This window comes from Poecilia latipinna, unplaced genomic scaffold, assembly GCF_001443285.1.
Source record: "Poecilia latipinna isolate Pla-1442-1.1 unplaced genomic scaffold, P_latipinna-1.0 Scaffold26, whole genome shotgun sequence".
Classification (NCBI taxonomy): domain Eukaryota; kingdom Metazoa; phylum Chordata; class Actinopteri; order Cyprinodontiformes; family Poeciliidae; genus Poecilia; species Poecilia latipinna.
In genome coordinates, this window is record NW_015112642.1 from 124,666 (window position 1) to 150,873 (window position 26,208).

Sequence of the window (26,208 nt, forward strand, 5' to 3'; positions counted from 1 at the left end):
CATGACAGTTGTAGGGGTAGGGTATGCTTTTATAATTTAATTATGAGGGGGGAAAAAAAGTCATAATATTAGCAGAATAAAGGTGCAATTTTGCGTATGAATCGTCCCTTTAAAAAATCTTTTAAATTATCATGATCTGACGTAAGCAGCTCAGTTTGTGTAGTACTTTAAATAAATCAATTGCACGATCGTTTCATAGTCCTGCTACTCAATAATTTGGTGCTAATGTGTTAAAAGTGATTTCATTATTTGTAAAATTTACATCAACATTTTAACAAAAATTGATACTTTATTCTCCTAATGTTACGACTTTATTTTGACAATATTCCAACTTTGTTGTGGCACAACTTTATTCTTATATTTAAAAAAAAAAATCATAATTTTACCCTGACATTTAATCACGAAGTTGACCTAAATTCAAAAGTAAAAATAAATAGAAGTTGTAAAAACAAGATGGCGGCTTTGGGCGCGCTGACGTCACTATGAACCATGGAAACCCCAGGAGTGTATTGGTGGAAAAAAAAAAAAAAAAACATTTTCCAACAATAAAATCTTCAATAACAATAAATGGAGGAGTCGCCCAGCCCTAGGTGATACATTCTTCATACATGAGGAAGAACTGAACCATGTGATGAAGTAAAGACTCTCGGGTCGGTTCTGCAGGAGAAAGTTCACGATTCCTTTCCGTCTCGGTTCCAGTATGGCAGAGAACTTCATCATCTTTATTAGTTTAGTAACAATCATCAGAGCTTATACACAGTATGTACATTAGATACAGAAAGTATATTTTAGTATAAAAATATTGTGCTAAAATACACACATTTACGCCTGAACTCACTCTGGTCGGGTCCGTCCGTCTACAGGTACTGGTAAAACCGTGAGCGGGTCACCTGCGCTCCGGACAGTTTGTGCGGGTGAGCGTCTGATGTCGGCGCGGTTTTATTTGTGTCCCGCATCCCGCCGCCGTTAACCTGTTCCGCGGTCGCCAGCGGAGGTTTTTCCGGAGCATCGGGATGATCGTCCTCCGGCTCAGCTTTGGGCGCTACCGCCGCGCTCGGTTCGGGTCCGCAGAGCCGCTCGTGGGTAATCCAGTCCCGGAAGGAAAGGTCCTGAGAGGAGCACCTGGGTTTGAGACGGCCCAGCGCCGACAGGTCGGCCGTCTGGTCGACGCCGCCCTGCTCCCGCCAGTCGTTAATGACCGCCAGGTCCGCGAAGTCTCTCTGCCCGCCCATGGTGTGCCTCCGCCGGATGTTCTTCTTCTTGCTCCGAGCGTCGGGCGTCTGGCTCTTCGTGGCGAACATGTCGTCGGCGGACGATCGGATCCTGAACCTCAGCCGCTCTGTGATTTTCAGGTGCCAGGCCGGTTCGCCCCGCTCCGACTCGCTGCGTGAAGACGAGCTGATGCTGCTCGATGACCGGCCTTTCTTCATCACCTCCAAGACTCGAGACAACCGGCTGGAAGACTCGGCTCTCCCCTCCGTACCCGCCGCGCCCTCCGCCGAGGAGTCGCTGTCGGTTTTATGCCGCAGCGACCACCGTCTGGACAGAGTGTCGCACTCGATCATGCGGTGTGTGGGGAAAAGGCGGCGTGCTTCCTGTTTCTGTGCACCGGCGTTGGGTTTCTCCTGACTCTGTGTGGGACGAGGCGTGGACTGGCCGCTGCCGCCTCCCGGCGCGAACACCGGGAACTCGCCTTCGCTGTCCGTCTCCATGGGTCGGCCTTCGCTGATGAGCTCGCTGCGCTCGTCGTCGGCCTCCTCCCCGCCCTGCAGCTCCGGACTCAGCACGCCGGACTCGGCGCCGGTCAGGAAGGTGATGGAGGATGTGGTGGAGTAGTCGGAGGTGATGGAGCTCACCTCGGCTCCGGCCGACGCCGACAGGTCCAGGAAGGCTCCACCGGTCCACTTTTTGGGCCTTGATCTGGGGACGGACGCCCCGGAGCTCATGGTGCCGACGTCAGAGGTGTTTTCCTCCAGCTGGGACAGTGGATCCGACAGGGAAATCTTCCTCTGCGCCGCCGTTTGGTCGCCGATGATTGGCGACGGTGAGGGCCGCCGGGGTGGAGTCTTCTCTTTCTGGAATAGCAAGTTTCTGTGGATGGTTCTGCCATTCTCCTTCCTCTCCTCGGCTCTCAGTTTGTCGCCCTGCAGCGGGTGGTGGTTCGGCTTTTGCCCCGAAGGAACCTCCTTTCTGGAGAAGACCGCGTCCAGATCGTCGTCAGAGCTGCTAGGCTGCGGTTTCTCCCTTGACCTCCCCCTTTTGCGGCTGGCGGCAGCAAAGATGGAGGAGACCAGGAGGTCTCGGCTGCACTGGTCCTTCCCAGAACCCCAGGAACCCTGCAGCGAAAAACGGAGATCGGGCAAAGAAGAGGAGAAGAATACAAAAATGAAAAAAGTTGAACTTTGTAAAGACAAAGAGAAAAAAATCCCTCATTCCTTAAATCAGTACTCCACCTGCTCCAGAGACGCACCGATCAGAGAGAGAAAGAGGAACATTAGCGGCATCGTAGCAGGATGCACATCACTACTGTCGCCATGCAGCTTTACAGCAGATAAAGCAGAAGCTGCACAAGCACCGCCATGAAGCTGAGCAGGAGCAGCGAAATGGAACAGCAGCGCCTCCTTCTAATCTCCACTGACGACTCAAATCCAGCTCACTGTGGCTTTTAATGTGGCAGGGATACGGCCGTGTGCTCTAATATTATTTCATCAAGTCAGTTTTTATCTGTATTCTGCTAAATTACATCAACGAGGTCCTCCAGTTTTTACTATTTCACGCAAAATCAACAGTGAGTTTATTGCAAATTTTCTGCCAAACGTTAAAACATTGGATTAAAGTGATGCCAACTCCCACCTGCAGGTGGCAGTATTTCTTCCTTCTACTACACTGCTGCCTCATCCTCACCTGATGTCAAGTTAATCAATATAGTAGAGTTATATTTACAGTCAAATGTAAACATAAATGTAGATAAATTTCTTGGAAATAATTCTAAAACGGCACCAAATTTTTTTATTTTGTTTACAAAATAATTACAAAAACAATTATTTTAGTGAGTAATAGACAAAAATGTCCATTACACACATTATACACCTGACTAGTCAGAGAAAAAAACACATATTTAACAAAAAGTCCTCCAATTTAAATAAGGTTAATGTATAAAATAACAGCCAAACTTTATTAAAAATACACAGAATAAATTAATTACATTGTAACAATACAATAAAATTTAAAAAGTATTCCTGCTACATTTTCTGGATTTTAGTAAATAGAAATAATTTTGGTCACTAACGTTCAACAAGAAAAGTTTGATTTGATTTTATGTCAGACAGCGAGATTTTTTCTTCTTTTTATTAGCTGTATGAAAATATCTGGTTTAAACTGTTAATGTTTTCTAAATTTAGGCTTTTAATCCAATGTTAGGTTTCACTTTATTACAAAACTGTGCAGCTTAAAAATCAAACTCTTTCAAGGACTTTATACAGAAATCAAGCACTTTCCAAACCTTAAAAATACCGAAATGTAAAGCATTTTCAAGGATTTCAAGCACTCGTATGAATCCCGTTTCTTCCACTTTCTCTCTAACATGAATCTAGATCACAATATCGTCTGCAAACATGATGATACTCCAGCAGGAAGTCCAGCTTCAGCTCCACCGTCTTCCTGTCCGTCATGAATAGACGGAGCGTGAAGATAATCTCACCTCCCGCACACCTCACCACTGTCTCACTGCACCACACTCAGAAATCTGAAGTGATGTTTCGCGGAACTAAGAAGATGAAAATGGAAATAAACGTATTTGCGGATCTAAAAAGGAGGAGAAATATGCAATAAATAAATTAGTATTGTTAAATAAAAAGCAGTGCAATGTTTCTGTAAGTTTTATTGCATCAACTGGGTCAGAAACAGCAGATCTCTCCTCTTATGTAATAACGTTTACTGTATATTGTCCCTGTTTAAATAAAATAAATCGTATTAACAGTATACTTAATATTCTTATTTATGATGTTTCACTCCTCGATATTACTAATTAGGATTCTCTCACTTAAACATCTTTGCCATCATAGGCAGATTTATTTCTTTAATTTAGCTTTTAACTCAATTTTTTGTGGCATAATAACAGAAACTTGCTCTTGTTATTCAGTGAAAACGTGAAACTTGATGTTTTTTATTCAGATCAAATAAGGATTTTTTAAAAGCAGAGCCAGCGATTCCAGGCTGTGAAACCTTCAAAGCGATTTTCATGCGATTTCCTTCCTGTAATCCTAAACGACCAGCGACCTGGACACACTCACCTTTGATTTAGCTGAGTCACTAGTTGGTGAATCTGTTGGGGGGGAAAAATAAGAGCAAAATGACACGTTAGATGATCTTACATGAGAATAAATAACACAAAAGAGGAGGTGCAACACTGGGGAACGGATTAAGAAGAAATAAAATGTTATGTTGATGAGTGAGAGCATGGAAACGATGAGGTGGGAGGAGATTAGACGAGACCGATGAGCAGACAAGAGGCCATGCAAGCAGACAAACAGGTGAGCTCCATGTTACACCTGAACGGGACGTCTGAACGACACACCTGAACGTGAAAACGATGATGAAAGAAACATTAGTAGTGAACAGCAGCAGATAATGTGCCATGCAAAGAGGATGATGACAGTTACAGGAAAGGACACTGATCTTTTTTGGCTGAACTTTAATAATAATTAACCCAGAAATCAGTTTGTTGTGTCAATGTCAAAAAATGAAACGGTAGACGGTTTCTAATAACTTGAACAGGTCAGGATCAGTCTATAGGCTATATAAAACCTTTTCATTACATTTCTGCTCAAAATCTGCATTAGATTATGAGATTTTAGTCTGGTCAGTTCTGCTTATTTTGAGCTGTTTTAGGGCGTCTTGTTGTTGGCCATGCCCCCCAATTCAACATTTACACTCGCACGGAAAATGGCTGCAAACAGGTGTGCAATTACACAACCGTACATCTTTGAAAAGCAGAAGTTTAGCCTCCTGCACAACTCACAAGAATTCAGGTTTCTGAATAGTAAGTCAACTGGTCTTTTCCAGCAGTCATTATACAGTGATTCCATCGGTAATACTAGCTGACCAAAGGTGTTGAAGCTCTGCTCGGGTTGCTAGGTAACGGGGCTGAGTTCCACTTGGGTTGCTAAGTAACGGCGTAATGCGGCTTAGCAATCAGGAGGTTTTTGAAATGGCTAATTTTCCAGACACCAAGACATTAATTAGCTTTTTTTTTAAAGCTTGGGCTGATTGCAGAAGCAGTGGAAACCCAAATGAAAGTACAAAAAGTATATAATTTATGCATATTTAAGTATATTTGGTGTTTTAAGTATTAAAATAGGCAATTTTAAGTTTTCTTAAAGGGGGTCTGAAAGTTCAACTATTTCATCCTATGGTAGTAAACGTACACATCTATCAGATATGACGTGTAACAGGCCAACTAGTGAATAGAAGTTATGCTACTCTGAAATTTTGGTACTGCAATAAAAGACAATACAATTCTTATGTTTTTTACACACATTTGCCAGTGAAACTTTACAGGACATAAAGTTTGAACAGTAACTGACCTGCTAACAGAGCAGGCGATTCAGTGCGACACAGTTTTGAGGTGAGATGAAACGAGACACAAATACGACAAAGATGGCGACTGAAATAAAAGAAAAAGTGACAGGGGGGTCACAGAGGGGCTAGCTATATGAGAAGAGAGGACGCTACATGAGAGAGATGAGTGTGGGTGAGGGAACCTATGGTCAGTGATTACCTCATAATAATCATTTCCAGCTTTAAAATTTGTGTTTTGTAGCCGAGCCCCCCTCCGCTCCCCTTACATACAGTACAGATGAGGGTAAATATGTGCAGGTAGGAACCATACCATGCTATCTCTCCTGCAGGCCAGCTTGTAAGACAGTGAGGAGAGACAGCGGAGAGCCTTTCAGACAGCAGCACCGGCCTGCGTTAGGTAAACTCTGACAGAAAACCCGCTACACCGGGGGACTGTACCGTGTCGCCGCTCTGCTTCCCCCCCAGGGTTTCTGTTGCTTTATCTCTTTTTTTTTAAAGCTTCGCCTCATCTTTCTGGGGTTTAAAACACCTGCGGGTTCCTGCAGACTAGGCAGCTACAGTGCCGGCAACAATCCTCCTTCTTCCTACAGTTCCAGCTGTTCATTACAGAATCCATCAGAGACATCACGGCGTGATAGACTCCGCCCACTTGGCCTGTGTCAAGATCAGTATGTGTGAATGCTGGGAAAGCCGTTAGGACACCCGACAGAGCCTCACTAGAGACAGAGGGATCAGAGGTCGCCTTTTACTGTGAAAACATCTGCACTGATGTGGAAAGAACATGCCGAGTTAGTGCAACAGTAGGCAGGGGGATCAGGGGAGGGGAGCACAGCCCAGGTCAACATCACATGTTTTATCCTTTTACTTTACCAACAACATCAGCGCCCTGCAGGAAGTATCTACACACCCTGAACATTGTCATGCGTTGCGTTTTACAGAGATTTTATGTGGTAGATCAACACAAAGTAGTATATTGTTCAACCATTTTAATTTTCGACACAGCTAGGAACTTGAACTACTTGGACGATACGACCGGAAATATCAAAATACAAGCGTTTCATATCAGTCACTACCAATAGTTATTGATTATTCTTTTGTTTTAAATATCTGAAATACTGAAAATGGGAAAAACAACACTCCACGTTGTTTTCTATTTTAAGCAGTTATGAGGCAGAGTGGCAAAACCTTAAACTGCTGCTGCACAAGTTACTCAAATGGTTGTTGCTAGGTAACCAAAAAATGAGGGAGTTGCTAGGTAACGAAAAAATGTGTGAGTCGCTAGGTAACCAAAGAATGAGTGAGTTAGTTGATTGCGCCAATTTAGGATTCAGCATTCCAGCGTTCATACCACCTTTTCTTGTTTGTGGTACGAAATTTGGACTTAGGTCCCTGATTAAGAAATCTAATACATAAATAAAAAATAAATAAATAATAAAATAACTTATGTGATTATTATATTTTTAAAAAAGTGTGTGTGCAAATAACTTATGAGACAAAGTTAGCTGTGAGAGCTGAAGTTTTTCATCTGCCTATATTTCCCAGAATGCTGTGTGGTTTTGGATTGTAATTCAGTGAAATCAGGCGTACTTCCTGTTTCAATATGGCCGCTCCTCACATCAACAGTAACAAAATGTCATGGCAAAATGTTTACTTTATAAGACACAAATGCAAAAGAGTTTCTAAAATCAATGTTACATGTAGCGCCTGCAAGTCTAAACTGAAAGAAATTAATGTTAGCTTATGTTTGTAAAAGGCAGTGCTAACAACGTTTATGGGCGTCTCCGTGTTGAAATTATGACTTTTTAACTGAAATGCTGAATTAAAACCAAAACATTTAAAAAAAAATCATCTCCAGAAGATAAAATCAAAGTTACAACTGAATTTATTTTACAGTAACTATGAAGAATCATGTTGATGTAACCAAAAACAAAGCGTGAGCTGCTAGGTTTAAAAAAAAAAAAAAAAACAATATCTTTTTTCTGCACTTTAGCTACTTTGTGTTGCTCCATCACATAAAATCCCAATAATACAGATAAAAAAAGTTCAAGGAGTATAAATAATTTTGCAAAGTGTATCAAGAAAATCCAGTAAAACAGGAAACAGCAATTTGTTTGCATCCGTTTTAGAGACGCAGATAAATTGCAGAAGCCAAAGAAGCGAAGGGAGAAGCTCGGGGAGAAGCTGCGCCGTCATCAATATCGATTTAAACGCTTTGGGCCGGGACAGAGGACGGCTCGCCCGCGGCGGGGGAAACGCGTTACCTGATACGTCGCCCTGCGACGTGCCAGTGCGGCCGATGTTGGTGAGCAGGTGGTCGATGTTGGGGACGGGCTGAGACTCGATGGCGCTCTCTTCGTGGGAAACGGTCTGAAAGAGCAGAGCGAAGTTTGACTGCAGTTATCCATACGGAAATGAAATGACAAACTACCACACATTTATACAACAAAAAACTATTTTTAGACAACGTAAAGAGCAAAAGGCTCTGTTTCACTACATGTTTATATCAAATTAATCTTTTTTAAAATGTATTTCATAATACATTACTTTTCTTCTTATCAAATGTTAAGATATTACATAATATTGTACTGAATCTGATTTCCTACTGGTATGAAATTAATAAACACAAAAAAAACTATTACCACCATACGGTGCCCTCCACACTTCAACAGAGAATAGAAAATATTTTATCAATCCACAAGGGAAAATGACTTATTGACCAGCTACTTTATCTGAGGTGTTAAATAATAATACAAATATAACCATAAGATATAAAGTTTATAAAATATATATATACAAGAGTGATGCTAGTGATTCAATATGACGAACATAAATAAACAAATAATGATGAGAATAAAGTTATATTCTCGATGTAATGAATTAGTTTATTCTCATTACATCTTAATGTAATGAGAATAAACTCAGAACACTAAGAAAATAAACTTGTAATAATACAAGAAAAGTTTTTTAAAAAAGTTTTTTTCCCTTGATTTTACTTTTGTCTGTTTGAAATAATTAAAGAACAGTGCTATAATATTACAAGAATAAGAGAATAAAATCAGAACATTAAGGAAATAAAGTTGTAGCAACACGGGAAAGAAAAAAGCCATAACACAAGAATAAAGTTGCAATAATTCAAAACCAAGTGATAATAATAAAATGATAAAATTATAATGAGAATAAAAAGTCTTAATAAAACGAGACTAGTCCAGAATAAAGTTGTAATAAAACCATAATAAAGTCACAATGATAGAAGAGTCATTTTATAATACATGAAAAATAATCCAAAATTTAAATGAGGAATACTGTGAAGTTTTACTCTTGTATCAGTTTTACAAATAAAAACCTTCATGTTTTAACTAAATGTTTCTCACTGAACTGCCTTCACATCCTGAACGGCGTTAACTCACCACTGGTTCTCCATTCCCATCGTCAGTGAAAAACCAGTCGTACTGAAAGGAAACAAGACGCTATGAAAGCCAAACTTCCAGTTTTTAATGTTTAAAAGGACGAAGAATGAGCGGCTCACGTTCTGAATGAGCGTCTCCACTATCTTGTACTGGTCGGGCATGTGGGTCACCATGTGGGTCATGTTGTCGTCGGTGGTGCGCACCAGCGTGGGGCCGAACACGATGGCCAGGTTCCTCGGCTCCATCTGACAGGAAACGGAAACCAGAGGCGGGTTTACAGTCTAAACTACGTCTAAAGCTAAATTAAAAAGGTGTAAAAGTTATGAGGTGGTAACCTTGTTTTTCTCTGAGTTCTCAGCTACAGTTTTCAGATGAGCTGAGAGGAACTTCAGCGTCTCGTAGTGATGATCCGGGAGCTCATGGAGCTGCACAAAATATACAAATATGACATAATTTCTAGATTTCCAAAGGATGGACGGATGGAAAGTTGGATAAATAGTTAATTGTATGAATAAAAAGTTAGTTGGACAGATGGGAAGATGGATGGATGGATGGGAAGATGGATGGATGGATGGATGGATGGATGGATGGATGGATGGATGGATGGACAGATGGGAAGATGGATGGATGGTTTAGATGGTTGGTTGGACGGTCGGTCGGATGGATGGATGGATGGATGTACGGACGGACGGTTGGATGGAAAAAGGATGGATGGTTTGTTGGATGGACAGATGGATGATTGGAAAGAGGTTTGTTGGATGAATGGATGGATGGATGGTTGTTGGATGTTAGATGGATGGACGGACGGACGGACGGTTGGATGGATGATTGGAAAGAGGTTGGATGAATGGATGGATGGATGGTTTAGATGGTTGGTTGGACGTCGGTCGGATGGATGGATGGAAAAAGGATGGATGGTTGGTTGGATGGACAGATGGATGATTGGAAAGAGGTTGGATGGATGGATGGATGGTTGTTGGATATTAGATGGATGGATGGACGGATGGATGGACGGTTGGACGGATGAACAGATGGATGCTTGGATGGATGGACGGTTAGATCGATGAAAACAGGATGGATGGAATGTTGGATGGATGGACGGATGGTGGTTAGTCGGATGAATCCTGACCCAGTTTGACCGGTTCTGGCCAGTTCTGACAGAACCAGCCGACCCAGAGTTCTACAGTGAAACAGAACCCTGAAAACCTTGTTCTTGTATTCTGAGGTGAGTTTCATGAGTTTTGCTCACCAGCCTCTTGAGCACCTTCAGTCTCTCCACTGGATCTTCTATCCTGTTGGCTTCTATAAAATCTGCGTACCTGTCTGCAGGGAGAACAGTCTGTTATAACTGCAGTTCACCCCTTCGGCCACCAGGTGGGGCGCAGAACCAGCTCACCGTTGGTGAACAGTGGCTCAGGAAGCTTTCGAAAGAAGGACTTCAGTAAGCTGCTGATCACATTGAGGTCCCTCCATTTCTGCAAGAGAAACGATCCAAAATATTGATTTCTTTATCCTGAGGGTCAATAAGTGGCAGGTGTTACTCTAACCTAACAAGGACGGAGCCCTGCAGGTGTTCTAGGATTCAGATCGATGAAGGACACTTACGTCATCCTGGATATCGATGTCGCCCATTCCCTTGTTATTGAGCTCCTCCTGCATGTTGGAGATGGCAGCATTATTCCCAGGGACCCTGTAGATGCCCGTGTACTCCAGGCCTCTCTCCTCCACCAGCTTACAGCAAACCTCCACGATCAGAGGCACAAACTGGAGGACAGAGAGGAAAACACATAAAAAACTGATATGACCTCACCTTTAGGTGCTTAATAAACAAATGAACAGCACAACGCTCATTTGATTCAAACACATTTTATATATGAAACCAGATTCTTACATTCATTTTATAAAAGGACAAATGGGTGTTACGTTCTCACTGTCTGATATCAGATTGGGTCCAAAAACGGATGGTTGGAAAGTTAGTTGGATGGATGGATGGATGGATGGAAGCAGATTTTGATCCTTAAAGGTGACCTATTATTCCTCCTTGAACAGACTGGGATCGGTTTTTGGCCGATACAAAATATGTTAATTATATTTTTTACACAAAATCAATGTTAAATAATCAGATGTTGTTCTGCTCCGTTCTGCCTATTGTGAACTCCTTTCAGAATGAGCTGTTTAGGGAGTGCTGCCTCTTTAAATCCAAATAAGCTGCTGTTGGCCACGCCCCCCAAATGGCTACAAACAGAAGCTCAGTTATACAACCGCACATCTTTGAAAAGCAGAAGCTGGATCGTGAGTCAACCACAGCAGCCATAAACCAGCTGACCAAACGTTCCGGAAGCTCGGCTTTGGTTGCTAGGTGACGGGTGAAACTCTCCTTTGGTTGCTAGGTAACGGGGAAGTGCCTACTGATTTGTGACTTTGCAAAGGCTCATTTTCCAAACGCCAAAAAAGACGAACTTACTGCCAGAAGCAGCTGGGTGTGTTTTTTTAAGTGCTTAGGGAGCTTGTTGAGGATGGAGACTGAAGTATTTATTGGAGCATGTTCTAAAGAGCATTTGGAGCCAACTGTGGACAGACTGGCCTCACCTTGTTGGTCTGAGCTGGAGGACAGTCATCCAGTCTGACTCCAAATGTGACTCCAGGAGACGGCTTCTTCTCAAACGGTTTCCTCATCAGCCCAGGGATGCCTTTCCTCCATGTCCCCTTGTCTTTGGGAGGGCTGGTGTCATCTGCACACAGTGAGTAGCATCAGCACATACTGAACCCTGGCGCTTTTTTAGTCTGGCTGAATGGAAACCGTGACTTAAAGGGGAAGTTTCCCACCTTTGTGGATGCCCTTCCTCTCCTGCTCTGGTTTGGGTGAGTGCGGACTCGTTGCTTTGGACTCTCCTTTGCCCCCCAGCAGCGTCTGTCTGATGCTGAGCGACTGGCGCGACGCCCTGGGCGACGGCTCGGTCTTACTGCCTGTCGGACTGGAGGAAACCATTAAATTAATGACAAACTGAGATTTCAGATCAGATCGAAAGGCTCTAACCACCAAAGACGTCTCTGTTGTCTCCTCACCTCATCAAGGTGTTGTACTCCTTGATCCTCCGACTGATGAGGTCATGGCTGGTGAAAGCCGCGTTCTAAAAGAAAGAGAAGAAGAAAATAAGATGCAGCAGTTTAGAGCTGCAACTAACGATTATTTTAGCAATTGATTATTATTGTCCAATTTTTTTTATACCAGAATCAGTTTGTTTTTCGTGCTTTCTTTTCTAAAAAACGAAATTACAAGTGACATGAAATATTTTTAAAAGTGGCTTTTGTTTTAATAATCCCTTCTGTGAGTTTTACAGATTAAGGCCAGGCTGTGAGAATTTTTATGTGTCACTCGGAAACCCAAAAAGTTTGTTGGTGGAAAATAAAAATAAAAAAAATCCAGATTTTCCAAAAACTAAACCTTCAAATTAAAAATCAATTGATTGAATTCAGTTCCTTCAGAAGTGCATTCACTGCATCACTTCAACATTTTTAGATGCAGACAGCTGCACCAACTCAAGGCCAAACATGCAAACAGTGATGATCTCAGCAAAGGGTGAAGATGAACCTCCTCATCCAGGTTGCTGCTCTCCTGTATGACTCGGATCCAGGCCAGCATGTCCTCCCGGTCCTCTGCCTGGAACAGGTACTCGCAGTCCGACGTGGTCAGCCTCAGGACGTTTTTGCGCTTCGTGTCGCTGTAGGAGATGTCGATCAGGCAGGCCTTGATGCTAATCTGCAGCGGCTCCTCTATGGTCTGGCAGCTGGCGTGGGCCTGGCCCTCCTTCTTGTCTTTGTACAGGCAGAGGTAGTGGCCTCTCAGCACGGCATACATCTGTTTCCACTGCCGGTTTCCTCCTCCGACTCGCTGCAGGGGGAAAACATTGACTTCATAGTGTACCCAAAACAGTCGGCTGTTACTGTCAATATAACTACAGTAGATCAGGTGTGTGTTTCCTGCAGGTTTCACCAACTCAGATTAAAGACTTTTTAAAACCTCGAAAGACCTTAAAAGTCTTTAGACTTAGACTTTTTAAGGTCTTAAAAAGTCTTAATTCATTATTAATTTTAGAACTATTATGACCTGCATCATGACAAATGTATTAGGGCTACAACTAACAATTATTTTAGTAATCTGTCAACTATTCTGATGATTAATCAATTAATTGTATTCTACAGTTTTTTCCTTTAACCACTTAAGTCTCTTTTAAACAATATTAGGTATTTAAAATGCAAATAATAAATAATCAAATGCCGTTTTTAACTAAAAATTAAACCTTTTACTGTCTAAAATTCAACAAGATATAATTCTTTAAGTAAATCTGAACGGGGTGGAGCTAAAACTGCCACTTGAGGAGTTTTGGCTAAAACATATTTACAACAGTGTTTTAATCTGAAATGCACAATGTATAAATTTTTGTACGAGTTTTGTTTAATTATTAGTCTGAATGTGTTATTTTCTTTTAGTAAATGATCTTTTTTGAGTCTAAATATTCCAGTTAAAGTTTAATCAATTACTAAATTAGTTCATGATTATTTCAGACCCAATACATATATACTTTTATTTTATCTATTTATTTTTTTATACTTGTCAAAATTTGCATTTACACCTCATAGTTAGTTAGCTAGCAAGAGTATATTGGCAGATAGCTACCTCTATTTTTATTATGCAGAGAGAATACACACCTTTCCCTTATCTGCATGAAGCTGCTTCAGATGTAGCAAACCCTCCTTGGTGGCGTCGCAGAAGACATCTGATGAGGAATCTCGTCTGGACCCAGAATCTTCTGATGACCTGTCTACAGCCTGAAAAAAAAAAAAAAAAAAACACAATAAACTTTCAATAAATAAAATACTAACAAACATGCAAAATCTGGCCAAGTTATCAAACATTTTTATAAAAGAAAAACGATAACATATTACCTTTCCTATCAATTATTTACTTGGTGCTGACTATATAGCTGTCTGTGTTTTTCATAATATATTCACATTCCGGTAGGAGAACATTAATCTTGTGGGTGTGAACTAAAAGACTGATAAACTACAGAGGAAGACATGCGGATAAGCAGGTTATATAAGGACAGCCGGGAAAACGTACCTTCCTCAAACCTTTCAGTCCAGGAAGCAGAGACCTCCTGAGTGCAAAAGACAAAACATGAAATTTTAGGAGACTTGAAAGAGCTGCTGCATTTTCAGTGGTTTGGAGTTCTGTTTGTTGAAGCTGTGTTGGTGGTTCAGACAAACATCAACGTCTCTCTAGAGTGCAAGTGAAGCCTGAGCAAACAAACACTAAAATCCAGAGAGTTTGATTATATTTAAGGAGGCCAAAATGGCTTGGTTACTGTTGCTGCTGGGAGATTTAAGAGCCCAACACTCACAACAAATAACAAGACATTAGTTGTTTTCATTTTACAGCCAGACAACTGGACATCGCTTAAACTGGATGGTGAATTTCAATTCGATCAACGTTTATCTTTAGTCACATGTTGATTCTGTGACTTAAGACATTTAAATCAAAGAAAAAAAAAACCTTTTTATTAATCTATCATAAACGTACAAGTGTAGGAATGAGGTTAAATTTCACTCAGACAGTGGCTGTAACTCACCCTCTGCTCTCCTCATGGTAATTATCGATGCCTTCATCGTATGATTTGGACCGCTCAGATTTGGTACCAGAGTCTGACCCGATAACTGAGAGATGAAGAGAATCTATAAAAGAAATGGACACAAATATATTAAACATTCATTTATTTTAAACAAGATATTTAAATTAGAGATGCAAGTTATCGATTAATGAGTTGATCTAAAGTTGATTAATCTTATCAAGCGACTGGGGCCATTTTCTTAAAAGCCCAAGATTTCTTTTGTATCAAGAGAGCTAATCGTCTGACATAAAGGTTTAAATTCTTCGTAATATACTGAATTTAAATAAAAACTAACATTACTTTTTCAGCCGTACTAAATACTGGCTGTGGTCTCGATTACATTATTAAACTTAAAGAGATTTTATGAAATATTACAAAACCAGAGCAAAATATGTGAAACACTAAATTCCCAGTGAACATAGAGATTTTTTTAAAATATAAAATTACTGTCTGGGGTATGGTATTAATGTTAAAACATCGCTCATTAACTCACGACCGCTTTTCTGTCGTCACATCATCCTCACCTTCGAAGCAAATTTGTAATTTTTGGTTGATAAACTGACGTTGCTCCGTCATGTAGCGCTATTAATGTGAAACTTAAGGAGCTAATCGAGTGTTTATATTTTAAAACAGAACCGCATTAAGTGAATTTTGAATCCCACGACGGACTCTGTTAGGACCGTTCCTCTTTCCCGTTCCGATAAGCTCCGCCATCTTTGTTTCTGTCTGTGTCTAAGAATGAACAACGGCTCAGCTCAAGGAGGACCAGCGGCGCCCTCTGCTGGACGGCGGTCAAACTACAACACTAACAACAGATCTAAGCGGACGTTATTAGTTAATCTATTGAAACTAATTTTAATCTAATAAACCATTGATCGATAATTAATCATTAGTAGATTAATGTTTGCTTTCCTAATTTAAATTAATCTGTTGACAGTACCTTGATCGTGTGACAGGTGGCGTCGTATGAGAGGAGAGGAAGACGTGGGGCTGGGTGGGATGGTGGTGATGAGGGGAGTTGAGATCACCCCAGATGCGGGAATGTGCGTGCTGTCCTGGTCGATGCTCGGGCTGGACGGTTCGTCTGAGGACACAAATCAGGGCCCAGAGGTTGAGAGAAAAGAGGCGAGTTTCCCTCGTAAATCAGAAATCAGAACCAGAATCACGGGTTTGCAGAAGAAACAACATGAGGCAGTCAAACAGACAGAGGAATGTTAACAGAGGCCGGAAATGTGACTGAAGGATTAAAGAATGTTCTGGTTTAGTCAGTGGTTTCGATCCATAATCAGGATCTGGGATGGAAACTGAATTTACAAGTTTTAATGTTTTGCTTTGGATTTTTATTGGACTTGGAGCCAAAAAGCATCTGCAAATGCTAAACCTCAGCACAAAACATAGTTTCTTTGTGTCACCAGTCAGAGTTATTTATAGATGAAATGTGTGTTGCTTTAATTTTACATGAATAACACGATTAATCCACTGTTGAGGCATGTATTACACAGCTTTAGCCAGTATTTTACAGCTACAAACAACACGCAAAGATTCAATTACCATTTCAACTATTTTCTCCAGAACTCAACGACCCTCAAAAACTAAAATAACCGGCTGAATCAAAGATAAAAAAACAAACAAACATTGAAATCAAACATTAAAAACATTTAAAAAAATTTAAATAAAAAATAACTTGATAAAAATAAGTTAAAAAAGGTATATAAAAATATTATTAAAAGGCAATGTAAAAAAATAAAAACCTGTCAAATCTAAAAAATTATTAATTTAATATTAATATTTAATAACATTTAGGGATTGTACTAAAAATAATTTTTTTTTAAAAAACTAGCAAAATGGTAAATGTGTTGATTAATTTAACAATAACATTCAGCATTGGGGGATCAGACTAAAAGCTTTAAAAAGTAGCAACAATACAAATATATAGTAAATTATATATATGAGTAATTACTAAACAATAAATGAATATTTGTTAATTTAACAATTTAATAATTTACCATTGACAATCCTATTAAAAATTACGACTTTAAAAACTTACAAAAATGAAAAAAGAAAAAAAACACTGACTTGTCAAATTTAACACATAAATAAAGAAATAAGTTGAAGAAACAGTTGATCAACCTAAAAGTGATTGTTTGAGTTATACTAAACACATTAATCCCACACATTTCTCCTGTGTTGGATTCGATAATAAACTTGCAACTGACCTGACTGGAAAAAGAAAGTTTATGTTCTCACTGCGGAAGAACAAAGATTTATATTTTTTATTAAAGTCTCATTTATTCCTCCAGACTTTCTGCAATCCAGGAATTTAAATACCAGCACAAAGCTTAACTCTCACCTCACCTGACGCCTCAACTTTAATAAAAACATTAACAGGCGGCAATAAAATGCAGCGATAAGAGCCAGCACGGCAAAAACAAAACGAAGCAGACAGAGACGAAGCAGTCAGCGTGACGTTTCTGCCCGATAAGCTGCCAGACGGCTTCACTTTTACATGAGCAGCCAGTCGGCGTTAAATCATCCAGTGTCATAAAGGCCGATAGGAGCCGTCAGCAGGATGGCACGCCCGAAGAGCAAAGGAGAAAATAACCACAGAGGACAAATATGTCAGGAATGAATCATCTCTGGGTCAGAGAGGCCGGGCGATCACAGAGATCAAATATCAATAACTTTACGCCAAATTAAGGAGCAAAGCAGACCAGTAAATATTCTGAGGAATATTTTTTTTTTTTTTTGCTGATTTCTTGGTTCCCATGGCTGTAGAGTAAATATGAAACCAAAACCAGGAAAACACCACAAACTGGAGCCAATAACGAGCCTGGATGATAATTTGTTGTGTTTGGCAGCAACTCTGACTTTATAAAAAGACTTTTTGTTTTTCTAGCAGGGAAGGTTTTTTAATTTCTCCACTTTGATAAGCAAATCTAGAAGGGAGACTAAAGAATGTCTCCAGTTTTCTTATCTAAATTTAAACAAATTTCTCAGAAAATATGTAAAACAGCCAGCACACGAGGATCACTTATCTGAGTTTTCAAAAAGTTCCTATGGATGATGATGGATCTGCAGTAGCAGTCATTGTAGCAAGAAATGACTGCAAAAAGGCCTCTGACTGAAGACAGACTCATGACTTGAAAACAGCTGAACGACGGACGGACGGACGGACGGACGGACGGACGGACGGACGGACGGACGGACAAACCAATAGATGGATGGATGAATGGATGGTTGGATGAATGGATGCAAGGATGGATGGATGGATGGATGGATGGATGAATGGATGGATGGATGAATGAATGGATGCATGGATGGATGGATGGATGAATGGATGGATGGATGGATGAATGAATGAATGGATGGATGGATGGATGGATGGTTGGATGCCTTCCCCTGAACATCCAATCAGCAGAACTGGTTTCTGATGATCCGTATCGATCTGAATCGATTGGCTCGGCGCTGACAGATCAGCGTGTCTAACAGGAAGTGCATGTTTGGAGTTGGACAGATCAGCTGCTGCCTCACCTATGAAGGGGATGGAGTCCAGCGAGTCGTTCAGGTTGCTGGAGCCGGATTTGTGCCTCGTGTCTCCCAGCCTCCTGAGCAGCGTCTCGTTGGATGCCCAACACATTGCCGCATCCGCTGACCCCGCCTTCACCAGCGGCGGCGACTTCACTTCTCGCTGCCTGTCGATGTAGGACGGAGGTCGGGCGCGGGCGCCTACGGTGGTCTTGTCCCTTCGTAGGACGACGACCGTGGCATCGGGTCCTTCGACGCCCTCTGAGAGACCACCGTTAGTCCGCTCTGGCGTCTCCTTGACGACTGGTTTTGGGGTGACAGTGGCGGTTGAGGATATTGTGAGGACTTCGCTCTTCATCGGCCTGAGTGTGGGCAGCCTGGAGGCGGCGCCGGAGCAGGACGAAGACCGGGCAGCTAATCCTGACTCGGATCGGTTCTCTGTCTTCAGGCTGTCGGCTCGGCCGCGGAGCTGCAGGTTCAGCGGGGAGAAGCCGAGGTGGTTCCCCACGGCGTTGGCTCTTTGGTCTCGGAGAGGCTCTATGGTTTTAATGGCGGACGAGGCGGGGGAAAGGTCGCAGAGGGAGTTTTTGACGGGCAGGCGCGAAGGCCTCATTATGAGGCCGTCCGCTCTGACCGCTAGTGCAGAATCTGTTGTACCTTTCGTAACATCAGGCGAGTTCGACAGCCGCTGCTCCGGCTTTGGAGGAGCTAAACTTCGCCTGCTTGTTTCCTGTTTGTCCTCCATTTTGTGGCTGATGTGGTCGCAGGACCTGGCTCGGGGTTTGGCGACCCGGGCGGCACTGGGGAACGGCAGAGCATCCTGAGAGGCGCTCCGAGGCCAGTGGCGGGACGTCCTGTCTGGTGGGCCGCCCAGGCGCTCCTGGGAGGCGCTGCGGAGCGGCGGCGGTGCAGTCGGGTCCGCCCCGCGCTCGTTGGAGGTGCTCCTCCGTCGGACCTGGGAGGCGGCGGAGGTCTTCGGGGCGTAGGCGGAGTTGGTGGCGGCTCGCAGGCTGTCCAGGCGCTCCTGGATGGTGCGGCAGCCGTACGTGTGCAGCCGCTTGGCGTCGATGTAGTCCTTGTAGGTGGTGTAGGTCCGCCAGTCGATGTTCTGGTGGGGCGAGGTGGTCGGTGCCGGCGGTGACGGGGAGCAGTGGTTGGCGGTGGGGGAGGTGGTGGTGGAGAACGTGTCCGTCGACGTGGCGGCGAGCGGCGCTCGCACCAACGGCGAGAACATCTCTGGGTACGGCGGACATCCTGTGGTGAGGGGCCTGGGTCGATCTGCTGGGGAGCGGTACCGGTTCTCCTCAGTTCGGTGGCTGGGTCCGGCCCGAGCTAGCCGGGACCCCCGGTCCACCGGATCGGCTGGAGTCCTGGTGACGTCGTTGCTGACGGACGGAACCTCAGGCCGGCTGCTGTTGTCCGTGGGGGCCGGTCGCCTGGCGGGCCCCGGGTCGGACGGCTGCGCCATGGCCGCCGCCTTCAGCTCGATCCGAGGGTAGCATATGGGAGGCGGCTCTGGGATGTTCTGGGCATTTCCGCTGTACGCCTCATTTCCTTTGAGGTATGCATCCTGGGAATACGCCTGCAAGAGATTATACGACAATATTTACAGAGCCCTGAAGTAAAAACATCTGAATCCTCTGAACGTTTTCACATTTTCTCACTTCAGAAGAAAAAACTTCAGAGTACTTTAATCTACTTTCAGAATAAAAACGTTTTATGACGTCTTATCACTTTAAATCCAAATAAATGTTTACACTCACACACAAAAATAACTGCAAACGCATGCGCAATTATACAACCGTACATCTTTGAAAAGCAAAAGTGGACCCTCCTGCACAACCACCAAGGAGAATGCAAAAACACAAAATTGTCCCAAGTATTTTTATCAAGTTTCTGTTGCAAATATCTTAGTACACTTGAAATTAGACAAAACTAACTTTCAACATGATAATGAGCTTTGACTCAGTTATTCCTTAATATTAATTTTTAAAAAAGGACTAGTTACACTGGCAGATTATTTTACCTACATGGAAAAAATGTCTTATTTTAAGTGACATAATCTGCCAGTGGAAATAGTACTTAAAACAAGCTCCTATATCTTGCTAAAATGTTACTTGTAAGTTAGTTTAATTAAAGTGTACTAAGGTATATGCACCAAAAACTAGACCAAAAATACTTTGCAAGATTTTGAGTTTTTGAAGTGCACAGACAGCCATACATACATGTGTTCACATAATGAAATGGCCAAGTTAAAGTCCACAACTAAACGCTAAATTTAGAGTCTGGGCAAGTAGATGCGGAAAGCTGATGGAGTTTTACTACAACTGTCTAAAGCTGCTGGAAAGTGGTTTTAGAAAGTATTTACTAAGTGGGGTTAAATACAAATGCACGCCGCACCTTTCAGAATATTCTGACATCTTGTGAAAACATCTCAATCCGTTTCACTTCCTCTTACCAATTATGCACAACTGTCACACAAAATCCCAATAAAATAAAGAGAGACAACATTGAAAATGTGAACAAGGTTCAAACGATCCTGTAAAAAATAATCTGGAGTTAATCTGAAACCGACGCCGCTCTTCTTTAAATTCCTGGATAAATTCCCTGCTTTCTCCATCTCCATGTTCCTCTCTGCCCTCACAGATTCCACTCGTTTCTAAAAATACCTCCTCTGCAGTCTCTGTGAGAGCTGATGAGATTATCAGAGGAGGGCGATCAATGCTTGACTAACAGCTGGATGAAGGCAGAAAAGCAGCTAATAGTTTTAACGTTATTCACCCAAAATGATGGGGTTAAATGGAAAAAAAGTGAGATTTCCTGCGGATATACCAACCTTCTGTACCGGAGAGCCCGGCCTGAAGCACAAGAACCGAGCCCATCCGAGTTTCCTTTTTTTGCTTTTCCCAACTAGCGGTACTTCTGTTAGCATCTTTGATTTAATCTGAACTAAACCGCTAATTAAATCTCATAAATAAAATCCTCTTAGGGAAAAAAAAAAAGAAAAACTTCCTGTTTGTATCCGACACTGACATATTTCCTCATCCCTTCAGTGCAGACGGCTGATGAGAAAATGAAAGGTAGAGAGAGTAACTGGACTTTAATCAACAGCGCCGGCTCTACCTGTGGTGTCAGGTTACAGCTCCCTCTGGATCCTAACTCCTCCAGTTAAACACAAACTAATTTCCTGATTGCGGAAAGTACAGGGAGGGAATGTTTGTGGTCTCCTGAAGGATAATGTCATCACAGCGAAAGAAAAGCCAATAGTGATCAACAAAGCTTCAACCAGAAACACAGATACTGGTGGAAAACACTGGGGGATTTCTACTGGTTCCACTTCCAGCAAGAGGTGGAGGAGGGGGGGGAGGTGTTAGCTTGGCAGGTTTTCCCGTCTTACCAGAGCAGTGATATCCCTGGAAAACTGCAGTCCGCAGGTTAGGTAAGCGGGAAAAGAGAGAAAGAAAGGGTTAGAAAAAGAAAAATAACTGAGTACACTGCAAAAACTCAAAATATTACCAAATACCTTTGGTTTAGCTTCTATTACAGATATCTTAAAAAAACATAAAATAAGACAAAACTAACTTACAAGTAACTTTTAGCAACAATAGACACTGGATTAAAGTCAATAATTCTTTAATATTGATGAAAATGTGCTTAAGATTTCACAAATAACAGGAAAAATGTTTTATTGTCCATAAAATAACCAATCAGTGGAACAAGCACTTTTTAAAAATATCAACATTAAGGATTTATTTACTTAAGCAAGAAAATATATCTTGCTGAAAAGTCATTTGTAAGCTAATTTAATCTTATTTTAAGTGTACAAAGATATTTACACTAGAAACTAAACCAAAAATACTTCTTGGTAAGATTTTGTGTTTTTTTAGTGCATGAAGAGATAAGAAACAATGTTACAGAAAGAGAGGAGAGAAATTAGACCGTTAAACTGTGGCTGACTACAGTTTACAAATTTAAAAATTATTTATTTTTAAAAATAAAAAAAATTATTTAAAAATAAAAATTCTAAAAATATATTTATTTAAAGTAAATAATTGTTATTTATTTAAATAATAATATTTAAATAAATATTTTGATTTTTAAAAATCCACTTTTGAATCAAAAGCAGGTTTCACAAATTCAAACTTAAAACATTTTAAGGCCATTGGTGATAGAAATTAAGACATAAATCCCTTTGGAAATGTACAAATTTTATCCGGCCGAATAGCAGATACAAAAAGCTAGCAAGCTAGCTGTTAAGAGCATGTTAGCAGCTAATTAGCGGTAGCCTCAGCGGTCTCCAGTCAGAATGCAATAAAAATGTCTGAATGTGACAGAAAAACAAAATACGTAGAAAATTAAATAATTAGGTCAAGACAAGATTTAAGACTTGTAATAAACATATTAAAGGCCAACTTAATTTTTTTTATTCAAGACATTTTAAGGCCTTTGTTTACAAGAATATATGTAAGACTTTTTAAGGATGTGACCCGGTTTGGGTTAAGTAAAATATTTTTGAATTTATTTCAGCTGGTTTTAAAGGAGAAGAAAAACCTTTAAAAAATTCTGTTTCTTCCTTATTTTGTGAATCAGTTGCCTTATTAGTCTGCATCCAGAACCAGAAACAAAATCCAGTTTTCAAGAGCCAAATGTGCTAAAACAAAATAAAAATGTGTGATTCTGGTGACCTGATTAATTGTGCTAAAGATGCACCATGATGTCTTCCTGCCTCTGTTCCCCATAAACCAACACCGCCTCTTCTCTCCCGTAGAGTCGCTACGTCTCCTCTGTTGTCGTCTCGCTCACCTGCAGGCATCTCCCTCAGGACTTTCTGCATCCCCAGGCATTTCCATCTTCTTGTCTCTCCTGGCGTTTATCGCACGTTCTGCATGGCAGCGCGCGTTGCTGGATGTTTGTTTGCTGTAAACTGGAGTCAGCTGACTGCAGCTTCACTCCCTACCGAGTGGGCTCAGCATCTCTCGGGAAATAATTCAAAATATCCACTCACTGTCTGTTCATGCATTGGTCCTTTAAGACATGGTGATGCATTTCAATGCATATAAACATCCAGCAATATGCACTGCAAAAACACAAAATCTTACCAAGTACTTTTATCTAGTTTCTAGTGTAAATATCTTAGTTCACTTCAAATAAGACAAAAATAACTTACAAGTAACTTTCCAGCAAGAAATATCAGCTCATTTTAAATAAATAATTCCTTAATATTGGTGAAAACAAAACTAGTACCACTAGACAATTATTTTATTTATAACAAAACATTTTGCCCATGTTATAAGTGAAATATTTTGCCAGTGGAACTAGTACTTTTCAATCAATGTTAAGGAATTATTTACTTAAAAAAAGATCCTATATCTTGCTGAAAAGTTACTTGTAAGATAGTTTTGTCTTATTTCAAGTGTAATAAAATATTTGAGCTAGAAACTAGACAAAAAATACTTAGTATTTTATATACACATACTGTATTCAGATACAGTTTGTGTGATGGAATGGCCGAGTTGAAGTCCAGAACTAAACGTTGCACTAATCTGTGTTGGTCTTTCACAAAAAATCCCAGTAAAATAAACAGTAGCTTTAGCACTGAAGAAAACAAACAAACAATATCTTACAAAGTACTTTTGGTTAAGTTTCAAGTGGAAATATGTCAGCGCTGGTCTGCTTTGTGGTCTGCGCAGCTCTGGACCGAGACTGGATTACGGCACGGTTCTGATCGGTAGAACGGCGTGAAGCATGAAGTCTGGATCGGCTCCTGTTTTCACTGTGTGATCAACTGCATTCTGACTACTTCCACATCTTTAATCTCACCCAGCTGGTCGTGATTCATGCTAACACTCATTCTCTGCAAGCTCACTGAATCACTGCAGGGTTGTTGTTTTCAGACCTTTTTAATGCCAGTTTGGATCAAATTTAAGATAAAAAAAAACCTTTAAATCTAGGTAACAGAAGTAAGCCAGTGGCAAAAACGAACGTCGTCCATCCAGCTGGATGGATTTTTCCAGTGAAAAATTTATGCTATGAAAGACACAAAATAAGCTTGCTACCTACCAAGAGTATATTAGCATCAGACATCTGAGTGCCACTCAACTTTTGCCTGACAGAAAAATCCCACAAATGAAAAAAGCAAGGCAGGAATGAAAATTCCTGCCACACCAAAATTTAAGATCTGTGATCAAGGCATTTAAGGCCAACTTACATAATAAAAAAATAACGAAAAACATTTAAGGTCTTAATTTTAGATTAATAAATTTTTATGGGTTGTTTTTAGAAGCAGTAGAAACCTAAATTGAATTACAATAGATTAAGACTTTTAAAGGATGCACTTAAAACGTGATTGTGTGTTAGGAAATCAAAATGCTCGATGACCTACCACAGAAAGTTTTCTCAACAGGTTAAAACTTTGTAAATGTAACACTTTGTACAGGCTGGAACTCAGCTTGGGTTGCTAGGTAACAGGCAGGGCTCGGCTGGGGTTGCTAGGTAACAGGCGGGGCTCAGCTGGGGTTGCTAGGTAACAGGCAGGTCTTGGCTGGGGTTGCTAGGTAACGGCACAGTGCCTGCGGAATGTGACTTAATCTGGAAGTTTCTGAAACGGCCAGCCACTGGAAAATGGTTGGATGTCTATTTAATAATGATTAATTTAATTTGTAACACACTTTTCAGTCACTAAAATCTCAAAGTGCTATCAGATATAATTACAGAGAATAAGAATAAAAGCAAAACATAAAAAAAAAAAAAAAACTTTATTAAAAGGGAGTAAAGTACATTTTTTTCGGGTTGTTTTTAGAAGCAGTAGAAACCTAAATGGAATTACACAAACATGCAAAATGTGAATTTAGGTTTCTTTTAATATTGGATCAGTTTTAGTTATTAAACCAAGATTGATACGCTAAAAAATGACAAACATCTGCTGATACAGTTGTGGATGCAAATATATTTCCAGAAAAGTACCTTCTAAGTTTCTGGGAATTAGAGTAAAGTAATAATATAATTTCCATAAACAGTTTTAATGAACCATCTGACAGGATTTCCTCTCTGTTTTGCAGGATGACGAGAACAGCAGCCGAGGTGAGTCCAGAACTAAACTATTTACTGCCTCCATCTGTGACGTTTGCTGTGAGACCCCAGGTGCTTCAGTGAGGAAAACACAGCAAACCAATTAATCTCATCTCTGCTTGCTGCTCCAGTAAATGGGAGCTAAATCATTATTGATGGATTGTCGCTGAAACAGTTTTCATTTTAAAATATTGATTAAATCTGGACTAATGAGGTGAATTTGAAGTAATAACAGAACAGATACATACCAGTTGCAAAATGTCTTCATCTTTTGGCATCACACAGAGCTCCAACGAGGCATCGCTGATGGATCAGAGAGGAAACGGATACAAAAATCACAAAAAACTCAAGTTTAAATATCCAGTCTGCTGATTTTATAACCAATAAAAAGCTTTAAAGGCGTCAGCAGAGGATAAGCAGAAAGGATGGTGATGCAAATTTATGTGTTGAGATTTTCTTTACAATAAAAATATGCATTTATCAACCAGATGTTGATGGATTGTTAAACATCTGTTTTGTATAATTTTACTGCCAGTTTGCTATTATGTTCCTCACTCCTCTTTGTAAAGAGGATTTTTTGTGAGAAAAGTGTTTTTTAAAACTGCCCGTGTTGCAAAACACAACAGAAAGTTTGTGTTTCATGAAACGATTAATCAGATTAATCGTGATTAATCGATTATTGAAATAATCGTCAACTAATTTAGATATCAATTAATTGTTAACTTGAGTATTCAGACTCAAAAAAGGCCATTTACTGAAAAAACATATTTAGAGCAGTAATTAAGCCAAAACTGTACAAAAAAGATATAAATTTTACATTTAAAATAAAAATATTTTTATATATAAAAAAAAAAATAATTATTTGCTTAATTATCTAGTTATTTATTTCTAATGTTTAAAAAGGCTTAAGTGGTTAAATTAAAAAAATATGTAAAATGTGTAATTGTTATTCAATTAAT

General features: G+C 40.7%; 1 protein-coding gene across 5 annotated transcripts in view; it reads right to left on the bottom strand.

Moving 5' to 3' along the window:
* Positions 1 to 687: 687 nt before the first annotated feature.
* The window catches only part of arhgap21a (Rho GTPase activating protein 21a), a 109,605-nt gene continuing 84,084 nt past the window's right edge, over positions 688 to 26,208 (bottom strand). For 3 of the 5 annotated variants that reach the window (XM_015038213.1, XM_015038206.1, XM_015038190.1), the window contains 20 exons: positions 25,498 to 25,552; positions 21,579 to 21,602; positions 18,188 to 19,763; positions 15,597 to 15,740; positions 14,618 to 14,720; positions 14,110 to 14,146; positions 13,698 to 13,817; positions 12,580 to 12,879; positions 12,054 to 12,118; positions 11,814 to 11,962; positions 11,577 to 11,719; positions 10,593 to 10,751; positions 10,384 to 10,462; positions 10,237 to 10,310; positions 9,323 to 9,412; positions 9,107 to 9,232; positions 8,988 to 9,029; positions 7,842 to 7,947; positions 4,293 to 4,324; positions 688 to 2,336 (listed from right to left, as the gene is read on the bottom strand). In XM_015038213.1, coding sequence (XP_014893699.1) covers positions 858 to 2,336; positions 4,293 to 4,324; positions 7,842 to 7,947; positions 8,988 to 9,029; positions 9,107 to 9,232; positions 9,323 to 9,412; positions 10,237 to 10,310; positions 10,384 to 10,462; positions 10,593 to 10,751; positions 11,577 to 11,719; positions 11,814 to 11,962; positions 12,054 to 12,118; positions 12,580 to 12,879; positions 13,698 to 13,817; positions 14,110 to 14,146; positions 14,618 to 14,720; positions 15,597 to 15,740; positions 18,188 to 19,763; positions 21,579 to 21,602; positions 25,498 to 25,552 — 4,903 coding nt within the window. In that variant the 3' untranslated portion in view covers positions 688 to 857. Of the gene's footprint in view, positions 2,337 to 4,292; positions 4,325 to 7,841; positions 7,948 to 8,987; positions 9,030 to 9,106; positions 9,233 to 9,322; positions 9,413 to 10,236; positions 10,311 to 10,383; positions 10,463 to 10,592; positions 10,752 to 11,576; positions 11,720 to 11,813; positions 11,963 to 12,053; positions 12,119 to 12,579; positions 12,880 to 13,697; positions 13,818 to 14,109; positions 14,147 to 14,617; positions 14,721 to 15,596; positions 15,741 to 18,187; positions 19,764 to 21,017; positions 21,552 to 21,578; positions 21,603 to 25,497; positions 25,553 to 26,208 lie in introns of those variants that run through there. The other 2 variants (XM_015038198.1, XM_015038221.1) reach the window with 2 other exon arrangements.